Source organism: Mytilus edulis, chromosome 8 (assembly GCF_963676685.1).
Source record: "Mytilus edulis chromosome 8, xbMytEdul2.2, whole genome shotgun sequence".
In the NCBI taxonomy this organism is placed as follows: domain Eukaryota; kingdom Metazoa; phylum Mollusca; class Bivalvia; order Mytilida; family Mytilidae; genus Mytilus; species Mytilus edulis.
The window spans coordinates 8,862,764-8,884,453 of record NC_092351.1 but is presented as its reverse complement, the minus strand read 5'-3'; the positions used below and the strand labels follow the sequence as shown (position 1 = coordinate 8,884,453).

The following is a 21,690-nucleotide window of genomic DNA, read 5'->3' as shown; positions in this document are numbered from 1 at the left end:
ATATCATTTCGGCCTTCATTTTTCCATGATACAATTTTTAATGCAATATCATTTTAAAATTTAAATGCTTTCTTCTATATTCTTCTGAAATAATACACTTATAAACAGTAAATATATAAAGGCTTTCATGTACAACATTTCACTTAAACTTATATCATTAATCTTGCAGCAGAGGGTTACTGCTCACAAGGAAGCTATTAAACCAAGAGTTCCAAATGGTGAAGTTGAAATCATCCCTTCGTAAATTTTACGGACGCCATCACGAGTTGGTTGACCGTTATGGAATAACCGTTTCACAAATGATATCGGATATGTTCCTTACGTCGTAACTACAATCCCCTTCCCTTTCATGTATTACGTACATGGGGGGATATATACTTGCCTCCCCATGCCGCTAAAGTTATATTTGCTTAAGAGCAATAAAAACACATCTATTTCCATAGCACGTTTATTTCAAAGAGACAGATAACATCACATGAAAAATATGCATCAGCATCATACAAAGGGACACAACTCTCACCACTAAACTACAAAACACATACGACCATACAATACATATACATAACACATGAATGTGACCTACCGAATTAGACTATTTACCGGATTTGTAATCACATAAGCAACACATGTGGAGCAGAATCTGCTTACCCTTCCGGAGCACCTGAGATCACCCCTAGTTTTTGGTGGGGTTCGTGTTGTTTATTCTTTAGTTTTCTATGTTGTGTCATGTGTACTATTGTTTTTCTGTTTGTCTTTTTCATTTTTAGCCATGGCGTTGTCAGTTTGTTTTAGATTTATGAGTTTGACTGTCCCTTTGGTATCTTTCGTCCCTCTCTTATATGATGCCTATCAAATTTCGGTGTCACTGTGTGCCGGTGTCCTATGGGTGTCTTAGCTATAGCCATTCTTCCCCCATGCCAAGTTTTCCGGGGGGAAAATCTGGATCGATCCGATATTTCCCCCCGGAAAAATTGGCATAATCCAACTTTCCCTCTCAGCGTTATAGGGGGGAAACGAGGATCAGGCCCCCCCCCCCACCCCCCTTTTCCCCCTTTGCGACATAAGAAGCTAGTTTTCCCCTTGTAATATAACGTCGGTGACGTTAGTTAGAAATATTTATCCTAATAGAACATTTTTTTTTATTAGTTTAGCGGTACCAAAGCTTTACGGAGTCGTGTTAGTATACATTTGATATATATTTATATATACATGTACATACATTTTATCTTCATACACACGAAGTACATGCTGATGTGATGATCACATCTATTCTTTTTCGTGAACCCTTGGTATCCATGACTAAATGAACACAATTACTTATACCACGTCTTGTCGATTTGAAGATTGTTCCCTGGACAGACGTCTATGATGTCTCCGACATACAATGGTGAAATGACTTTACATGATATATCATGCTTAAGACCACGTTGTAAAAGAACCCATCAAAGGCACGGATAGAGAAAAATACTCGTCGCCCTAAAGCTTTTATTAAGGAGAAGTCCGATACGGATGACACTTCATCAAACCTAAAGAAGATATGTAAACCCTCTCCAACAGGCAGGGGAGACGTGGAATTAAGTACAGGAACTACCCCCATTAGTGTGAGCTGTACAAGATCTACAAAATATCCCGTCTGCCCTAAATGTGCTAAGGGTTGACCACGATCCAGCACTAATGATACAAATATCCATCTGTGTTACACTGACGTCGGTAGTAAGTAATTAAAGGCCACCGTACGGCCTTCAACAATGAAAAAAACATATCATTGAGTCCGCTATTAAATGCCCCCGACAATAAAAATTTGAAAACAATTCAAACAAAGCTAACAGCCTTATTCATTGATACCAAAATAATTTACGAAAAAAAAACTTGACAGACATGAACCATGAACAACAACCACTGTACTGCATGTTCCTGGCTTTGGAATGGGCATTGGCAAATAAACACTGATGTCATGAATGTGGTGGCCATAAACTCAACTCTCCCCAATAAACCCAACCTAGGACAGCACAACGAAAAAAAAAGAAAAAAATGTAAAATATCAGTTACAAATGGCTTCCCTACAATGTATATAAATGGCCATGGCTGCTCTTTAATTCTTGTATTTGTTCTAAAAAATGTGTTTTGTTCACTGCAGACGTGTCATGTAAGAGGACAATAGATGATGCTTGGTATGATAAATGAGTGGTATATTGTAAGTTTAGAAAGTCTTTCGAGATGAGTGCCAATTTTGTTAAGTACGTTTTGTTGTGAAAAGTAAAGTCACAAAAATACTAAACTCCGTCTTCACATTTTATATTGAATCCATTTAGGTTGAAGACCATATTTTGAGTGTGTGTTTTTTACCTATGACAATTGCCTGGAATTTTTCTGGGTTTGCCTGCATTTTGTTGAAAGAGAACCATGAATTCAACCATGATATTAGGGAGTTACCGTCTTCCTCTAAGGGTTTAATTGTTGATTCCAAACGGTTGTACTTTATTTTGAGAAATTGTTATCATCAGCATAGTTATATCAATCCCACTTGGTTTGACAAAAGAAAGATGTCATTACGAATACATTAAATAATATAGGGCCTACTGTATAGATCCCTGAGGAACACCTTTATAAATATCTTGCATTTGACTGATACTCTTACCTATTTTACAAACTGTTTTCTTGTAGTCAGATAATTTTTGAGCAATTCAAGTGCTGAGATGGACTAAGCCCTTATTTTCCCAGTTTACAAAGAAGTAGATGATGAGGACGACAGTTAAAAGCATTACTGAGATTCATTAATGTTGATGCTAAGTATTCATTATTGTCCAGTGCCTTTTTCCAATCTTTCAAAATGTTAACTTTAATGTTGTCATAGCGTTATCGAAAAGCGGCAAGGAAATGGTGGAAATTGATCTTGAGACAAGTTGATAATGATAAATTAACAAGCTGTGTGATTGGTTTACTCACTACAGGTTTACTTAAACAACTTGTAAATTTTTTGGTGATAAACCATCTTTACCAGTTGATTTTTTACATTTATTTGACCAATTCCTTTCGAAACAAATTGTTCATTTTAATATAAAATCAGTGAAACAATAAGTTTATTTAATGCTGACTCATTTGAGTATAGCTTCTATACTTGAGCACATGCCATTCACATATATGCTGTTGTCAGCGATGTTTTAGCAACATTTGCAAAAAGTAAAAAAATAAATATCCGATGGACCAACTAGGACCGAAATGTAAAAGGCCGAAACTAGTATACGAAATTCCGAAATATATGCTAATTTCCGATCCGACTATTGGTTTCAATTTAGAATAATTTAGATTTCAAAATGGACGTCAGATTTATTGACTTGAGCCTGCAAGTTTAAATTATACGATTTTTCCCGAATGAAGATGGTAAATTGAAATTATAAATTCTTAAACACACTTATATTAATGTTTTTTTGACGTAGAAGGATTGTGTTCAGGGAAAATGAAAACGAGAAAGCCGTACAAGACGTCACAACTGATGTCGTGATTAACTGCAAGCCTTAAGGTTCATCATAACAAACGGACAAATATGGCTGTATTTACATGCCAAAAATTACTCTGAGTGCAGACTCACCTGTGAAGTTGGAAAAGTTTTAATGCCTAGCATCCACTAGATATAAAAAAGTTAAATCCATTTTGTGTTTCAGAAAGATAAACTCTCTTTTGGATTTTGATGGGCATTTTTTTTCCTTCATGCAAAAGGTGTGAAAATTTACTAAGTTGTGGAACAACTATGAGATGCTCCCTCAGGTAAAAAACCGGTTTGTGTTGTTTTCATTGTCCTTAATTGACATAGACACCAGGTATCTTCAGAACTATAGGTGAGTTAAAGAGTTTATCTGAGTCAGTGAGTGGACAGTATCAAAGTAATGCAGGTGTTTGTTTATTTTTGCACCTTCTGAAGAAAGGAAAAAAAATGCCCAGCAAAAACCAAGAAAGATTTTATCTTTCTTAAACACAAAATGCATTTAACTTTTATATATCTAGTGGATGCTAGGCATTAAAACTTTTCAAACCGCACAGGTAAGTCTGTACACAGAGTAGTTTTTGAGGTAAAAATACGGCCATATTTGTCCATTTGTTATGATGAACCTTAATTATGTCTGTCGTTCTGAATAAAACAGGTTAAGGAGAATCACTCAGATCCTCATAAATATTTGTTTAATAACCCAAAATAGGTATCGACTTTCAATGATTAAATATCTGAGGATTTCAAGACATTTGCTCTAATGCTCTCATACTATAGTCATAGTTGAAATTAAAATAATATGAGGCAGGCATTACCTGTAAATGGGGACAAAGTCTGTATTAATTTTTTTCTAATTCAAACATGTTGATAAAAGAAACGGAAATACCGTAACATTTCCAATATTGGTTCTGTTGTTAGGAATTTAGTTGTGAAGTTGTTTAAGTTATGACGTCATATTCAATGTAAACAGAGAAACGCTGTTATCAGGTAACGTTTTATTCATATCAAACAATTATTAAAAATGGGTGTTGAATTCCGTCCTATATTTGTTGATATGTTGATGAATATACATTTTATTCAAAGTCTCATGCAAACAAGACCGGAACAGGAAGTAGATCTGAAGAAAAAAAGTAAACGATTTTGAGTTCATTAGTAAAATGAAAAATTCAGAAAATTTTCCGGATTTTTTTTTTTATTATTATTGATTTTTCTACCGTAATGGAGACTTCGTCCCTATATAAAAATTCTATCAGAAAATTACGCCATAATTTGACAAATGGGCATTGACGCTTTCTGGTCTCTTCTTCCAAATACTGCCCACATTCAACATAATGAATGTTCTGGTCTGTTGGGCATGATTAAAAACGGGTTAAAACAGGAAATTAAGGGACAGATCCCTTTTGCCTTTTTGTTTCTTGAAGGAAATGAATATAAAGTTTTACATTTTGAAAAAGCTTTTTACAACCCCAAAATACTCTAAATCCAGCAAGCACATTAATTTTCTTCTACTTTTTTCATCTGTTAACATGATCAAGCTATCTGTCATGTCTGTTTGCATATGAGACACTACATTTTTAGCACACATGTATGTCACTTTTTTTATTTTTGGACACTTTAGATTTATTTAAAATAGCAAATTATCAGTCATTCAGTGTTCTGTTCAAAGGGTTTTACCAATATTCAATAAGCAATCCCAATTTTATTTTAATTAATTGATCAGGACAAGTAAACATCATTGAAAATGTTGCATACATTACAAACTCAAAAACAAGCCACACCCTCCTTTTAGACATCTGCTCATGCAAATAAAATGTACATGTACAATGTTCAATACGTAAAGGATTTTAAAAAATGAAGATGGATGGCATGGGATACATGGTAGTTTCAGTAGTAACAATGTATAGAATGTTAGGAAACACAAAAGTATGTTTCCATTATTTTCTGTTTGCAGGGGAATAATCCTTCACAGCTGGAGAAAGAAATAGGTACAGAACAGTTACCCGCCAATGAACATTACTTTGGTCTGGTCAATGTAAGTGATAAATATAAAAATAGGTACAGAACAGTTACCAGCCAAGGAACATTACTTTGGTCTGGTCAATGTAAGTGATAAATATAGAAATAGGTACAGAACAGTTACCAGCTAATGAACATTACTTTGGTCTGGTCAATGTAAGTGATAAATATAGAAATAGGTACAGAACAGTTACCAGCCAATGAACATTACTTTGGTCTGGTCAATGTAAGTGAAAAATATAGAAATAGGTACAGAACCAGTTGCCCACCAATGAACATTACTTTGGTCTGGTCAATGTAAGTGGTAACAAATTCAGAAATTATCAAGTAATATTATAGGTTAATGCTGATATGAAACAATTTACAAGTAACATACGTGTTATTTCATGAATTTATTATAACTATCACTTTAGCATGTTTAGAAATATTTTTAATATTAATAATTTTAGTAATAAGTGAGAAATAGATATCACTTGGACAAGAAATATCTATCCATGCAATTTTAATGTGCGTATTGTTATTGTTTTACTTTTCTACATTGGCTAGAGGTATAGGGGGAGGGTTGAGATCTCATAAACATGTTTAACCCCGCCGCAATTTTGCGCCTGTCCCAAGTCAGGAGCCTCTGGCCTTTGTTAGTCTTGTATGATTTTAAATTTTAGTTTCTTGTGTATAATTCGGAGTTTAGTATGACGTCCATTATCACTGTACTATTATGCATATTTTAGGGGCCAGCTGAAGGACACCTACGGGTGCGGGAATTCTCGCTACATTGAAGACCCATTGGTTGCCTTCGGCTGTTGTTTGCTCTATGGTCGGGTGGTTGTCGCTTTGACATATTCACCATTTCCTTTCTCAATTTTAAGAAATAGTCAAATAGGCCACAACCATAAGAGAAAAGCATTTATGGTCTTCAAACTCATGCATATCCATAATAAACCACTCTACCTTGTTAACACATTGTAGACAAAATGCATATTGTTTTATGACCTCTTTTAATACATGTATGTCAAAATACTTAAAAATAAAATCAGCATAATACTCACTTACATGTATGCATAAATTATCTTGGTATTTTTTTTCTTAAATTTATTAAACATGTTTGCACGACCAACAAGAAAAGAGAAGCTTTTGCAGTTGTCAACTATGTAATCAAGAGGTTGGAGGTTGAGATGTTATTTTAAAAAAGCAAATTAAATAACTTTTTCAAGGGAATGTACACTTCCTGACATTTCTTGCTTATTTTTTTTTTGCAGTTTGGTAACACATGTTATGGTAACTCTGTGCTGCAAGCTTTGTATTTTTGTCGACCATTCCGAGAGAAAGTTTTACAATTTAAACAACACCAGAAGAATAATAAGAAGGAGACATTATTGACTTGCCTGGCTGATCTTTTCTATAGTATAGCTACACAGAAGAAAAAAGTGGGAACCATTGCCCCAAAGAAATTTATCACAAGACTGAGAAAAGAGTATGGTATGTGATCACACATTATATTCATACTCAGGGCTTATAAAGGATGTGGGAACTACTATTAAAAAAATGTCTTTAAAATTTTGTGAACCTCTATCTTATTCTATTCTGCAAATTTATTTACCACAACTTTTAGGTTAGCTACATGTACTTTAAGTTGGAGGAATTGAACAAAATCAAATGAAAATAGAGATAAACAAAATTTATAAATTAAAAATCACAAAATCACAAAAAAAGAAGAAATGTAGGGGCGATTCTAATTTAAGTTGAAAAAGAACAGTGAAAGAAAAAGAAGAAATTATGACCAACATTTAACTAAACACTTCATAGAATATTCAGTATTATACAAACTTTAAAAAGGAACTAAACAGATCAGCTGCATGCAAGGGCTCTATAGCCAGTCGAGGTCGTTAAACACGTCCATCGTCGACGTAGCTGCAAGAAGTTTCAATGCATATACAATCTTGTTTCCTTTTTCAAAGAATTCTATTTATTGAGTTTATCCTTAATTATTAGTATGTGAGTTATAATTGCCATTAAGCAAGCATCAATCAATCAATCATTTGTTTTTGTCATCTCTTTAGTTTGATAACAACAAATAAACCAAAACACATATTTTCATTTGTCAAAAAGCTGAATACCAGATATACATGATCATGATGATATATCAGAAGTACATGTATGTACCTAACAATTGAAGATCAACTCATTCTATCCAGTATTTTCAAGTATTTCTAGAATGAGTTTAACCATTATCTTTTAGCAACATATCCACAATTTAAATGTATGATGATCTTTGTTATACATGTATGGACTTCTATTGACCCATTTATGCGTTATTTATGCAAAATAAGTCATCACCCATATTCTAAAACAGAATATATAATGAGTTACAGTAATTATATTGTAAGCATGTTTAGTCAGTACTCAGGGCTTTCCCTTGAAATTGAAGTAGTAGGCTAAATTACAATTATACGTTCGGCGAAGCCAGACGCCTTCCAAGCTGTAAGCTTGGTGTTTTATGGCCGGGGGTCTGGGGCCGCTTAAGGCCCCCATAAGCTCTGGCATAAATAGAGCAAAATCCTGCATTCTCACAATCTCCTGGCATCTTTCAAATGACCATTTTTATGTATGAAATAAAAGGAAGAAAAGAAAAAATCTCAAAGAATTTTCAAATTTATTTTATGTAATGGTTTGTTTTTTATTTTCTTTACATTATGATTAAAATTCATTTGCTTTTTAAGGAGTTTCATTCATATAATAATCCGATTTGTTAGAAAAAAAAAAAATCTTGATCGATTATTTTGCATAACTACGTGCATTTGTAAACAAATGACCCCATTTTACTCCAAAGACTGTTACACATATTTAAATCATACAATTATTTCTCAAGCATTGACAGAAAATTGATATATCCTCTGATTTTCTCTTTTTTTGTAAACTGTTCAATAAGTTGGATACATAAATCATTTGGAAATGTTATCTATTTGTGATGGAGTCGACAATTCTACTTTCGATTTTGACCTTGATTCTCTGAACACCACGTGGGCTTTGAAAAATGAACTTCAAAAGATCCTGTTTTCCAGATTCTTAACAACATGATCTACTACACTTTCTTTTATTTGAATGATATTAGTCCATAACATAAAATTGTCATCCTATCTGATTGTCTTCACGTTCTAAGAGCCAAAACCAAAGAGTTAATGACCATCGGAACGTCTTTATTGTTAGCGTTCAATGACCACCGGAACGTCTCTCTTGTTGTCTTTGAAAAGAAACGATGCATTCTGACTTTAAATAGACAAGCAATCAGTGACCTGAATTCATGTGAACTATATTAATTAAGTCCAAGGTAAACACTGAATTTTCATCCTTGTTTATCGTGACTGCGACTTTGCGACAATACGTCCGTCGGCTGCCTGTAAAATTTTGAAAAAGATATTTTGTTCTTTTTGAATTTATATTTTTGTCAGTAAAGTAGCTGGCACTTGCAGCCACCGTAAACGGCGGAAATCCACCAGCTACTTTGGAAAGCCCTGAGTACTTTAATTCAAATGCTTCGTAATTTTTTGCTCAATATTCATTTTTTTTTTTCCAGAATTATTTGATAATTATATGCAGCAGGATGCACATGAATTCTTGAATTACTTGTTAAATAGAGTATCAGAGCTGTTACAAGGTAAGCCATATTAGTGGGGACTGCACAATGTATCCTGTATGACTTCTTTCATAGGAAAACTTAAGTTTCGTCTTAGAATAAGACGGACATGAAAGATCATGGTAGAAAATGTGTTTATTTTCTATGAATGAGCTTAAAAGAATAGTTACTTTTCTATGAATTATTATATTCATACACATACTCTTTGGTACTTTAGTCTACACCTTACTAAAATACACTAAAAGCTTTCTGCTTTTGCAGGTTAGTTATGAAGTTGAAAATAAATAATAGTGTCTGTTATTAAAAAACATACATCATGAGACACATTACTTACTATTGTTAAAACAGTTTGTTTAAAAATTAAGAAACATATTAAAATCATTTGATTTTGTAATGTTCAAATATGAAGAAAAAGATGAATTATGGTGTTTTGTAGGATTCTTATAACAACTCAATTTTCAAAAGTTACAGAATTTCTGCAAAGATTTTCTTGACTCAAAATATGTAAACAGATGTACTGATATTTATTTGCAGCTCATGTTAAAAAATATTTGTGTAAATTGTGATTAATGTCGACTCAATTTTCTTTTATTTATTTATGCTATTAGCAGAAAAACAAGGCAACAAACCAAAGTCTGTGAATAACCCTGAGATCCAAAGTAAACCAGAACCTACCTGGGTGGAGGAATTATTCCAGGGCACCTTTACAAACGAGACTAGATGTCTTAATTGTGAAACAGTAAGTTATTTTAAGCTCACCTACCCTTAAAAAACCAAGCGAGCATGTCTTATCACTCGGCAAATGGCTTTGTCTGTCAACTTTTACAAAAATCTTCCCCTCTGAAAGTTCTAGGCCAAACTTAACCAAACATTTGTGGTATTTTTTTTTATATATTGTGTTCGATGACCCAGCCAGCCAACAAGAGTAAAATAGAACATAGGGATAAAATGGAAGTTTTGCCTATTATTTTGAAAACCGCTACAAAAATAGAAAATCTAACAAAGAGCACTTAACTGTTAAAAATGTTGAGCTCTTACTATTGTTCATTTAAGTCAAAACTGTCAGACAACTGCTTATAAAAGTTATTGCACTTAAAAGATGGATTTTACCACTTATTTATTTTTTAGGTTTGTGCCTATTATATATCAAAATTTTCAATAGACAGACATAAACTTATAAACATCAAACATAGGGAGCAAGACAAGATCTACAAATAAGTTAACATGGCTGAAATCATCAGTCAAATCCTTATCTATACAGATATTGTCTATTAATGACCAATTTTATAAATGTCTTGCATTTTTCCAGAATATCTCTAAATCTGTATTTGATAGTTATATATAGATAAAAACTTTTAAAGGGAAATTATCAGCAGGATGTCTCTGCTTTTTTACAGGTTAGCAGCAAAGATGAAGACTTTTTAGATCTTTCTGTAGATGTAGAACAAAATACCTCAATTACCCATTGTCTTAGAGGATTCAGTAGTACTGAGACACTGTGTGCTGAACAGAAGTATTACTGTGAAGTATGCTGTAGTAAACAGGAAGCTCAGAAAAGGTCAGTAAACAATTACCCATTGTCTTAGAGGATTCAGTAGTACTGAGACACTGTGTGCTGAACAGAAGTATTACTGTGAAGTATGCTGTAGTAAACAGGAAGCTCAGAAAAGGTCAGTAAACAATTACCCATAGTCTTAGAGGATTCAGTAGTACTGAGACACTGTGTGGTGAACAGAAGTATTACTGTGAAGTATGCTGTAGTAAACAGGAAGCCCAGAAAAGGTCAGTAAACAATTACCCATTGTCTTAGAGGATTCAGTAGTACTGAGACACTGTGTGCTGAACAGAAGTATTACTGTGAAGTATGCTGTAGTAAACAGGAAGCTCAGAAAAGGTCAGTAAACAATTACCCATAGTCTTAGAGGATTCAGTAGTACTGAGACACTGTGTGGTGAACAGAAGTATTACTTTGAAGTATGCTGTAGTAAACAGGAAGCCCAGAAAAGGTCAGTAAACAATTACCCATTGTCTTAGAGGATTCAGTAGTACTGAGACACTGTGTGCTGAACAGAAGTATTACTGTGAAGTATGCTGTAGTAAACAGGAAGCTCAGAAAAGGTCAGTAAACAATTACCCATAGTCTTAGAGGATTCAGTAGTACTGAGACACTATGTGCTGAACAGAAGTATTACTGTGAAGTATGCTGTAGTAAACAGGAAGCTCAGAAAAGGTCAGTAAACAATTACCCATTGTCTTAGAGGATTCAGTAGTACTGAGACACTGTGTGCTGAACAGAAGTATTACTGTGAAGTATGCTGTAGTAAACAGGAAGCCCAGAAAAGGTCAGTATAAACACTGTGCTGAACAAAAGTATTACTGTGAAGTATGCTGTAGTAAACAGGAAGCCCAGAAAAGGTCAGTAAACAATTACCCATTGTCTTAGAGGATTCAGTAGTACTGAGACACTATGTGCTGAACAAAAGTATTACTGTGAAGTATGCTGTAGTAAACAGGAAGCTCAGAAAAGGTCAGTAAACAATTACCCATTGTCTTAGAGGATTCAGTAGTACTGAGACACTGTGTGCTGAACAGAAGTATTACTGTGAAGTATGCTGTAGTAAACAGGAAGCTCAGAAAAGGTCAGTAAACAATTACCCATTGTCTTAGAGGATTCAGTAGTACTGAGACACTATGTGCTGAACAGAAGTATTACTGTGAAGTATGCTGTAGTAAACAGGAAGCCCAGAAAAGGTCAGTATAAACACTATGTGCTGAACAGAAGTATTACAGTGAAGTATGCTGTAGTAAACAGGAAGCTCATAAAAGGTCAGTATAAACACTGTGTGCTGAACAGAAGTATTACTGTGAAGTATGCTGTAGTAAACAGGAAGCTCAGAAAAGGTCAGTAAACAATTACCCATTGTCTTAGAGGATTCAGTAGTACTGAGACACTATGTGCTGAACAGAAGTATTACTGTGAAGTATGCTGTAGTAAACAGGAAGCTCAGAAAATGTCAGTATAAACACTGTGTGCTGAACAGAAGTATTACTGTGAAGTATGCTGTAGTAAACAGGAAGCCCAGAAAAGGTCAGTATTAACATTCTCTGTGATATATTTTAAATGCATCAGCTCTTGCTGAAAAGATTAAATTCATTTGTATTAAAAACATTTTGGCAAGTGTTCAGTGTCTAGAAATACATGGTATTTTAAAAGTACAACATTTTAATGCCCCTGTTGTAGCGAAGGGGGCATTAAGTTTTACCTGTGTCTGAACATCTGTCTGTCCATCTGTATGTATGTCCAAAAGTTGGTTTCCATTATCTAACTTTAGTTTGCCTTAACCAAATGTTATGAAACTTACACACAATACTTATTACCACAAAATGCAGATCAAGTTTGAATTTTGGTGGCTTCACTATGTCTGTTCTAGTGTTATTAGATATTAGATATAAGAAGATGTGGTATGAGACAACTCTCCGTCCAAGTCACAATTTGTAAAAGTAAACCATTTAAGTACAAATTGGGATAGCGCAACTTTGGCGTTCTTCAGTTATGTTCTTTATTGATTTATCTGATAATATGCAAGTGGGGGGCATCATATATGTCCCATACACACTTTTGCTATTTATTATTGATTAATATTAAATAGGATTTAAATTTTCATCTTCATAAGTTTCTTGGCCTAGACATAATTACCTTAATTATGCAGATATTGTTTCTTGTCAACACAACTTGATATATAGAGATTAATAATGAAATTTAATTCCATTTTGTGCATTCTTCCTTTAGCAGCTCTTTTCTTGTGATTATTTTTCATATCATGCTGCATGCTTGAGATAGTAAATCATCGTCAGAAAAGAGCTCATATGTAGTTGTCAATGTAAACATTAATGTTTTCGTAGGTAAAATAGCGATAAATAGATTATCAATGGTCTTTCAAACTCTGGGATGTTTCTTGGCCACATCTCATCTCATGGTTGTCCCCCTTTGATGAGATTGTAGCTGAGAAACACCCTCTTGTTTGAAAACATCTCAGGGTTGTCCCCCTTTGATGAGATTGTAGCTGAGAAACACCCTCTTGTTTGAAAACATCTCAGGGTTGTCCCCCTTTGATGAGATTGTAGCTGAGAAACACTCTCTTGTTTGAAAACCCATTGATAATCTATAAATATTGTGGTGACAGTAATGAAATGTACAGTCCAAGGAAACTGAAACAGTCAACATGCACAAAATGGTTGCTGATATTTTGTTAATACACAGCACTTTATACTGATTCCTAAGAAAGTAAGCCAGCTGAGGACCACCTTTCTGGTGCAGGATTTCTTGCTATGTGGAAGACCAATTGGTGGCCTTTGGCTGTTGTCTGCTTTGGGTTGTTGTCTCATTGATATATATTTCTTATTTCCATTCTCAATTTTACATTGCATTTTCAGAATGAGGGTAAAAAAACTGCCACAGATATTAGCCTTACATTTAAAACGCTTTAAATACATGGAACAGATGAACAGATTTACAAAACTTTCATACAGAGTTGTCTTTCCTTTAGAATTACGATTATTTAATACAGTAAGTATAATTGTTGTAAACCATAGCTCACCTCTAAAACAAATGAAGTTTACTAACCCGATGAATATTTAGGAAAAATTACCATTCCGGGTACAATGATCAGATGTAGAAAGAAATTATATTTTGTATTTTTAATTTTTAGTGAGATACTAACGGTGTGAAACAAATAAATTGGTCTTTAATTCTTTATAAAGAGAGTAAGACATTGATTAAATGGATTTACTCCCAACTATACATTAATGTTAATATATTTAACTTGATTTTAGTTATCAGTTGAAAATTCTTTTCTAGTTTTGTGGAAACTAAGATACCTCTTTTCCTATCCCTAAAAATGGTTGTGAAAACTGATCTGGTAATACAATTTACATATATGATATCAACTCATAGGTCTCAAAGCAGCATGAACTTAGGTGTTTCAAGTACTGTGAAAGTACTTTAATTCGTGGGTATCAATTTTTGTGGTTTGAGTAATATTTACATGTTCGTGGGTTTTTAAATTCGTGGATTTTAGTTTTCTAAAAATAATAATTAAACTAGAGGCTCTAAAGAGCCTGTGTCGCTCACCTTGGTCTATGTGCATATTAAACAAAGGACACAAATGGATTCATGACAAAATTGTATTTTGGTGATGGTGATGTGTTTGAAGTTCTTACTTTACTGAACGATTTTGCTTCTTACAATATTATCTATAATGAACTTTGCCCATTAGTAACAGAGAACTATATTTGGTAAATATTTACATAAATTTACCAAATTAATGAAAATTGTTAAAAATTGACTATAAAGAGCAATAACTCCTTAAGGGGTCAATTGACCATTTAGGTCATGTTGACTTATTTCTAGATCTTACTTTGCTGAACATTATTGCTGTTTACAGTTTATCGCTATCTATAATAGTATTCAAGATAACCAAAAACGGCAAAATTTCTTTAAAAATTACCATTTGGAGGGCAGCAACCCAACAACCAGTTGTCCAATTCATTTGAAAAATTCAGGGCAGGTAGATATTGACTTGATTAACAATTTAACTTCTTGTCAGATTTGCTCTAAATGCTTTGGTTTCATAGTTATAAGCCAAAAACTGTATTTTACCCCTATGTTCTATTTTTAGCCGTGGCAGCCATCTTAGTTGGTTGACCAAGTCATGCCACACATTTTTTAAACTAGATACCCCAAAGATGATTGTGGCCAAGTTTGGATTAATTTGGCCCAGTAGTTTCAGAGGAGAAGATTTTTGTAAAAGATTACTTTAATTTACAAAAAATGGTTAAAAATTGACTATAAAGGGCAATAACTCCTACACGGGTCAACTGACCATTTTGGTCATGTTGACTTATTTGTAGATCTTACTGTGATGAACATTATTGCTGTCACAGTTTATCTCTATCTATAATAATATTCAAGATAATAACCAAAAACAGCAAAATTTCCTCAAAATTACCAATTCAGGGGCAGCAACCCAACAACCGATTGACTGATTCATCTGAAAATTTCAGGGCAGATAGATCTTGACCTAATAAACATTTTTATCCCATGTCAGATTTCCTCAAAATGCTTTGGTTTTTGAGTTATAAGTCAAAAACTGCATTTTACCCCTATGTTCTATTTTTAGCCGTGGTGGCCATCTTGGTTGGTTGACCAGGTCACGCCACACATTTTTTAAACTAGATTCCCCAAAGATGATTGTGGCCAAGTTTGGATTAATTTGGCCCAGTAGTTTCAGAGGAGAAGATTTTTGTAAAAGATTACTTTAATTTACGAAAAATGGTTAAAAATTGACTATAAAGGGCAATAACTCCTAAACGGGTCAACTGACCATTTTGGTCATGTTGACTTATTTGTAGATCTTACTTTGCTGAACATTATTGCTGTTTACAGTTTATCTCTATCTATAATAATATTCAAGATAATAACCAAAAACAGCAAAATTTCCTCAAAATTACCAATTCAGGGGCAGCAACCCAACAACCAATTGACTGATTCATCTGAAAATTTCAGGGCAGATAGATCTTGACCTAATAAACATTTTTACCCTTTGTCAGATTTGCTCTAAATGCTTTTGTTTTTGAGTTATAAGCCAAAAACTGCATTTTACCACTATGTTCTATTTTTAGCCGTGGTGGCCATCTTGGTTGGTTGACCGGGTCACGCCACACATTTTTTAAACTAGATACCCCAATGATGATTGTGGCCAAGTTTGGTTTGATTTGGCCCAGTAGTTTCAGAGGAGAAGATTTTTGTAAAAGCTAACGCTGGACGACGACGGACGCCGGACGCCGGACGCAAAGTGATGAGAAAAGCTCACTTGGCCCTTTGGGCCAGGTGAGCTAAAAATGAAAGCCTTTAGAAAGGAAGGTTACAAATAGTCTGGATTGAAGAAAATTGCAAAGTAAACATTGACACGTGGTAATCGTAGTGATAACACTAATTAACCCATGATAAAGTGATCAACAGATTAAAGACCATCAAAGGAGGTGTTAATTATGCCATAAACATGTCACCTGAAGAAAACATTAACGAAACAAATGCTATAAATGCTATAAATGTATCTTGAATTGTCAAATAATTCTTATCAAAATCAAGCCCAGCATGAAATTATTATTTCCAATATGTACGAGAACTATGAGGATATGAAATGAACACTTTATCATACTAGTATATCAATACCAGAAATCTGTCTTTAATCGATCAAAAAATATTTTTTATGAGAATTAAAAGATCAACAGTTGTACAGTTTAGGTTATTAAAGATTAAATTGGTATAATCCTGCATGCGGTTGTAGTTCTGTGACTGCTATTAAAGTATTCTCAGATTTGGCGTTCTTCAATATATTCTCTAGATCATTCTCAGTAGTCAAACCTACCGATGGGGATCTTTCCATGTCTTGATTTGGATAATGGTTGTTTTATTTCGTTGGACACTTAAATTCGTGGATAAAGTCATCCACGAAAACCACGAAAATTGGTACCCCACGAATAAAAGTACTTTCACAGTATTTAATTCCTTTTTCTGTTCTTTCAGTCAGATGATGCTTTTAACCCTGATAGAATGTATGACCTTGTTGCCGTGGTGATACACATAGGTAGCAGTTTAAACAGAGGTCATTATATCAGTATTGTTAAAAGTGATGGATTCTGGTTATTGTTTGATGATGATATTGTTGATGTAAGTATTGGTTACCATAGCAACTGTCTAACAAACAAATATGTATGGAGTTATTCTCTTTCTTACTTTATAGAAGCAATATGTATTAGAAATGAATTTGTTGATTTAGGATGGTTAACTAATGTTACTGGTACTTAAATTACATTCAAGGTATTCTAGCTCTGCATGAGAATTATTTCACTACAAAATATTGTGTATATACAGTACTTAACCATTCTCAAAACTGCAAGTAATAAGATAGCAGCAATCAGGAATTTATAATTCTTAGAAACAAAACACAGTCATTTTTCATTAGAATAAGTATCTTGCTCCAAGCCAAGCATACTTTATGCCATGCAATATTTGAAAACTGTTCTGTAGTCACAGAAAAATACATTTAGCAACTGCTTTTCTTTTTTTGTAAATCTCAATTTTGCATTTATTCTATAGCTTATTCACTAAAATTGGTCAAAATACAGCATAACAATTATATTCTCAAAATACAGCATTACAGTAATATTCTCAAAATACAGCATTACAGTTATATTCTCAAAATACAGAATTACAGTTATATTCTAAAAATACAGCGTTACAGTAATATTCTCAAAATACAGCATTACATTTATATTCTCAAAATACAGCATTACAGTAATATTCTCAAAATACAGCATTACAGTTATATTCTCAATCCACTTAGATTCACAGGTTTCCTGTTGTCCAATGAAATTCTTAATTTAAAATTTGTTTTCATTACAGAAAATTGACCCCTCTACAATAGAAGACTTTTATGGACTGCCCTCAGATCTACAGAAAAATTCAGAGACAGGATATATTTTGTTTTATCAATCAAGAGAATGAATAAATCAATACATTCTTGTACAGATTCTGACAACTTTTTATGAATGAAATGATCTGTGTTTAAAATTCACCTGTAACTGGGACTAACTCCTATATTGCAATTAGAAATAACTTATTTGGATGAAAATAATGCTGTTTCAACACAGTGAAAAATGTTACTGTATTCCTGTTAGTAGGAATATTGGGCATTTATTTCTTGCAATGATATTAAAATTGCAATAAATGATCTATAAAACAATTATTTATTTCACGTTAACTCTCATTGTCTGATAGATATAATATGAAACACCCTCTATTTTCTTTTTCTCTGATATTTTCCACTTTCTATTTATGTGATGTACATACAAATATAAAATCTCATGGAATTGAAATTTGTAAAATAGAACAAAAGTTATCCTTTAAAAATAGAGTTAAATCATGATATAATCTGGACCCAATTGTGTTGATACCCCACTGTGATGTCATTACTGATATTGGACCAATGTAAACATTGTTTTCTGCATGTGTTAAAGTGAAATATAAATGTTTGACTGACATCAGCATGGTCTTGTGTTTTGAATCTGTTTTGAGTGTTGTTGTTTCTCATATTCAAAAATGGAAAAAATATCTAAAACATATGAATCAATAGGATTGAAGTTATTTCTAGCATGTAGGAAGTTTATACATTGGAAAATATCAGATACAAGATACTGTACTGTAAATTCAGAAACCTTTCCATGTATTCTTTATTGTGATAAATGAACAATGAACAAATACAAGAGATTTATAATTGATATTCCAGGTAACGTTGAAGACAAAAATGTCTTCAAAAATTAAAATGCAGAGTTTATAGTTTTTCTGAAGCTATTGGATCTAAAATTCAACAATAATATAATCTTAAAAATTCTGAATTTACAGTAACAGATATAGGAGACTTCTATTCTGTCTTGTATATTTCTGAAGGTACTGTTTTATAGATTGCAATTCTTTGCGACACTCAAATTCAAATAACTAAATCATGCCTCCTCTTTTGTAGAAAAAAAAGAAATATTTTCATACACTATAGAATGTGCAATTTTAGATTTTGTGCAAAACATTAAGTCTTGCACTTCTTAAAAATCTGCTAGAACTTATTAGATATAGAAGAAATACATTTCATTCTGTATATAGAATTTTGATTTAAACTGCTTTCCAATAAGAATTTCTGATAGGACCACCAGTAAAACAGTTTGAAATATATTTAGACTAATAATTAATTGTATGGGGGGCTGGAAGAGTTGAATGTACCTAATTTTAATAATAAATTAAAGCAGTAGTGAGGTTAAAAACAACTCTACTATAATGCATTACATTTCTAATTTAATTTGTATGGGTGGTGATCTTCAGTAAAAGTGTCTTTTAATCCATCCCCCCATCCATTTAATTTTGAAAAAGCCATAACCCTATACCAGAATCTATATTCCTAAGTCTTTCATTCCTTAAGATATTTTGTTAAGAACTTTATTTATTATTATTGTAGATAATTAACATAAAACCAGAATTATTTAGATAGACATAAACAGATTTTTTTTACTTATAAACACTGAAAAAAATATATTACCAATGCATTTTGAAGATCTGGATAATACAGGAGTTATTTCCCCTTAACCAGTCATTGATATATTTTGCAATGCCTGTGGGTTTTCTTTCTAATACATTGTCATCATAATTTTTATTTTAAATATATGTTTAAATTGTTACTGCAATATTCATGATGGTATATTTGTCTTTTCCAATTGTATATTTTTTTTAATGTTTCCTGGATACTGTAGGATCAGCATATTTTCAACCATCCTTTTGTCTGGTAATACAACCCTTAATTATTCAGATCTACCATACCTGCCAACCTCTGAAACCTTCAAAGAGAGAGATCAACCCCACCCCCTCTAAACTGAAATCATGTAATTTTGATTTTTTGGCATAGCAGCTTTTTAAGAGTCCTTATTTTCTCAAGCCATACATTTTTGAAGTTTATATTATTCTGTGTGAACTGTTTTGTCATTTTAACAATGCATTAAATAAGCAGCATTGAAATGCATTACATCTTATAATGTAAACTGTTTTTGTTTCCAATTTTGATATCATTGTGAAATATTTTAATGTAACTTTTTTTTAACTTGGTACATATTTCTTTCCTTTTGGGATCTGCTTACATTAGCAGACTTGTAACATATGTTAGTATTTTACAATTGTTTGAAAACATAGTATAAAGAATATACTAGTTATTTTTGGTAAAAAAACATATTTTATACTCTTATTTTTATTGAACTGTAATTTATAAATTAATGCATAAAAAGACAATAGGAATTGCCAAAAGTTGAAGGAAAACAGACCACACCACCCATGAAACAGACAGCTCTGTAGATATACAAACAATACCAACACTTATGAACAACACATAAAGCTTCAGAAATATGTCCTGAAGACACATTTTTAGTTGGGTCTAACTGCAAAGTATTTGATGAGCATATTAAATATTTACAAATGAACTAAAATTGTATAAACTACCTATTGAGCAATTAAAAAATAGAAATCAAGGTATATAATATTATTCTCACAATGTCCAGATGTTATGGTTTAAGAAAAAGAAATGATATGATGAATAGAATTTATATTCAACTTTTCACAAGTTTGAAATTTTCTTAAATTTATTTAGTTTTCCGAGCAACAATATGAATGTATATTGCCCTATATATAAATATAAAACTGTCGATTTTCATATGTAACATTACAATGTTGGGTACCATTTGAAAATATAACTGAAGTGGTTTGTCATATCTGTTGTTTTTGTTATTTGTTTACATTTGTGTAAATATGAAGTCATAATTTTTAAGAATACAATAAATTTCAGTACAAAGAAATTATACTGTTGTGCTATTTATTTCTTGTGTCATTTCCCTCTCAAGTCAGAAAAAAGATATGTTTTTTACTGTTTTTTCTTGTGTTTTATTTTAATATTTTGTAATTCTTTACTATATTTTTTGTTTATTCTATGCAATGTGGCATTACACTATAGCAGGTGCGATAAGCTTGATATGTGAAAAGAGTGTCTTTTTGTGCATACTTCAATTCCCCGACATTGGGATTACCAGTACTATCAAGCTTAGTCATACGCTTTTGTTATAATCTTTACATTTTAGATGCCAGATGGTACAGAATCCATGATCCTAAACCTCATTTTCATTAAAAAACTGCCTGAAAAAATCACATATTTTTTTATGTCATGGGAAATGCTGACATAATATGAGTAAAATGATAACTATTTTTGGTATACAGGATCCATTTAATGCAGGATTGAATGGACTTCATATTATGTTCTGGATAAGTCATCAAGGTTAATATTTCTTGGTCAAGTCCACATCTCAGAAACTATAAGCAATAGGTCAACTATACATGGTGCACAGAATGATTACAAGGTGTACTTGTCTGATTGACTTATTTCATCTGACCATGGCCTTATAATACATGGTGTACTGGACACTTAATATTTTGTGATTTGATCTATTTCTCAGATGCTTTTAGCAATAGGTCAACTATATGTAATACCCTAACAAAAAAAGTTGTGTAGGGTAGAATTTTTTTTACCCATCTGTCAGTCCTGTTTTTTCATTGCAACTCCTCTGAAACCAAACTACAGAATTTGAACTTTGTACATAATAATGACACACTATTTAGATGTGCGTATCCACAAGAAATTTTGAATCTTTTTTTTAAATGTATATGTTAAAATGTTACTTCATGGATTTGAAAGATGCACATAATACAAGGCTTACACATAAAAGAGGGGCGAAAGATATCAGATGGACATTCAAAATCATAAATAAAAAATAAACTGACATTGCCATGGCTAAAAAAGACGAAACACAAAAACAATTGTACACAAAACACAACATAGAATCAAAGTGCTGGATAGCACCTCTGGAAAGTTTGCAACTGTATATGTGTATTATTTCAAATAGGTTATTGATGAGT

At 32.6% G+C, this 21,690-nt stretch overlaps 1 protein-coding gene across 2 annotated transcripts; it reads left to right on the top strand.

Moving 5' to 3' along the window:
* The first annotated feature begins 3,293 nt into the window (after window positions 1-3,293).
* Window positions 3,294-20,582, top strand: LOC139484725 (ubiquitin carboxyl-terminal hydrolase 46-like). 2 transcript variants are annotated; one of them, XM_071268618.1, is made up of 9 exons: window positions 3,294-3,381; window positions 5,436-5,516; window positions 6,757-6,976; window positions 9,072-9,152; window positions 9,743-9,870; window positions 10,529-10,689; window positions 13,566-13,698; window positions 16,720-16,863; window positions 17,599-20,582. In XM_071268618.1, the coding sequence occupies exons 1-9, from the start codon at window positions 3,373-3,375 to the stop codon at window positions 17,698-17,700; spliced, it is 1,059 nt and encodes a 352-aa protein (XP_071124719.1). In that variant the 5' UTR covers window positions 3,294-3,372; the 3' UTR covers window positions 17,701-20,582. The 2 variants fall into 2 exon arrangements, with proteins under 2 accessions (XP_071124719.1, XP_071124718.1); XM_071268617.1 differs by having other exon boundaries at window positions 9,740-9,870.
* The last annotated feature ends 1,108 nt before the right edge of the window (window positions 20,583-21,690 follow it).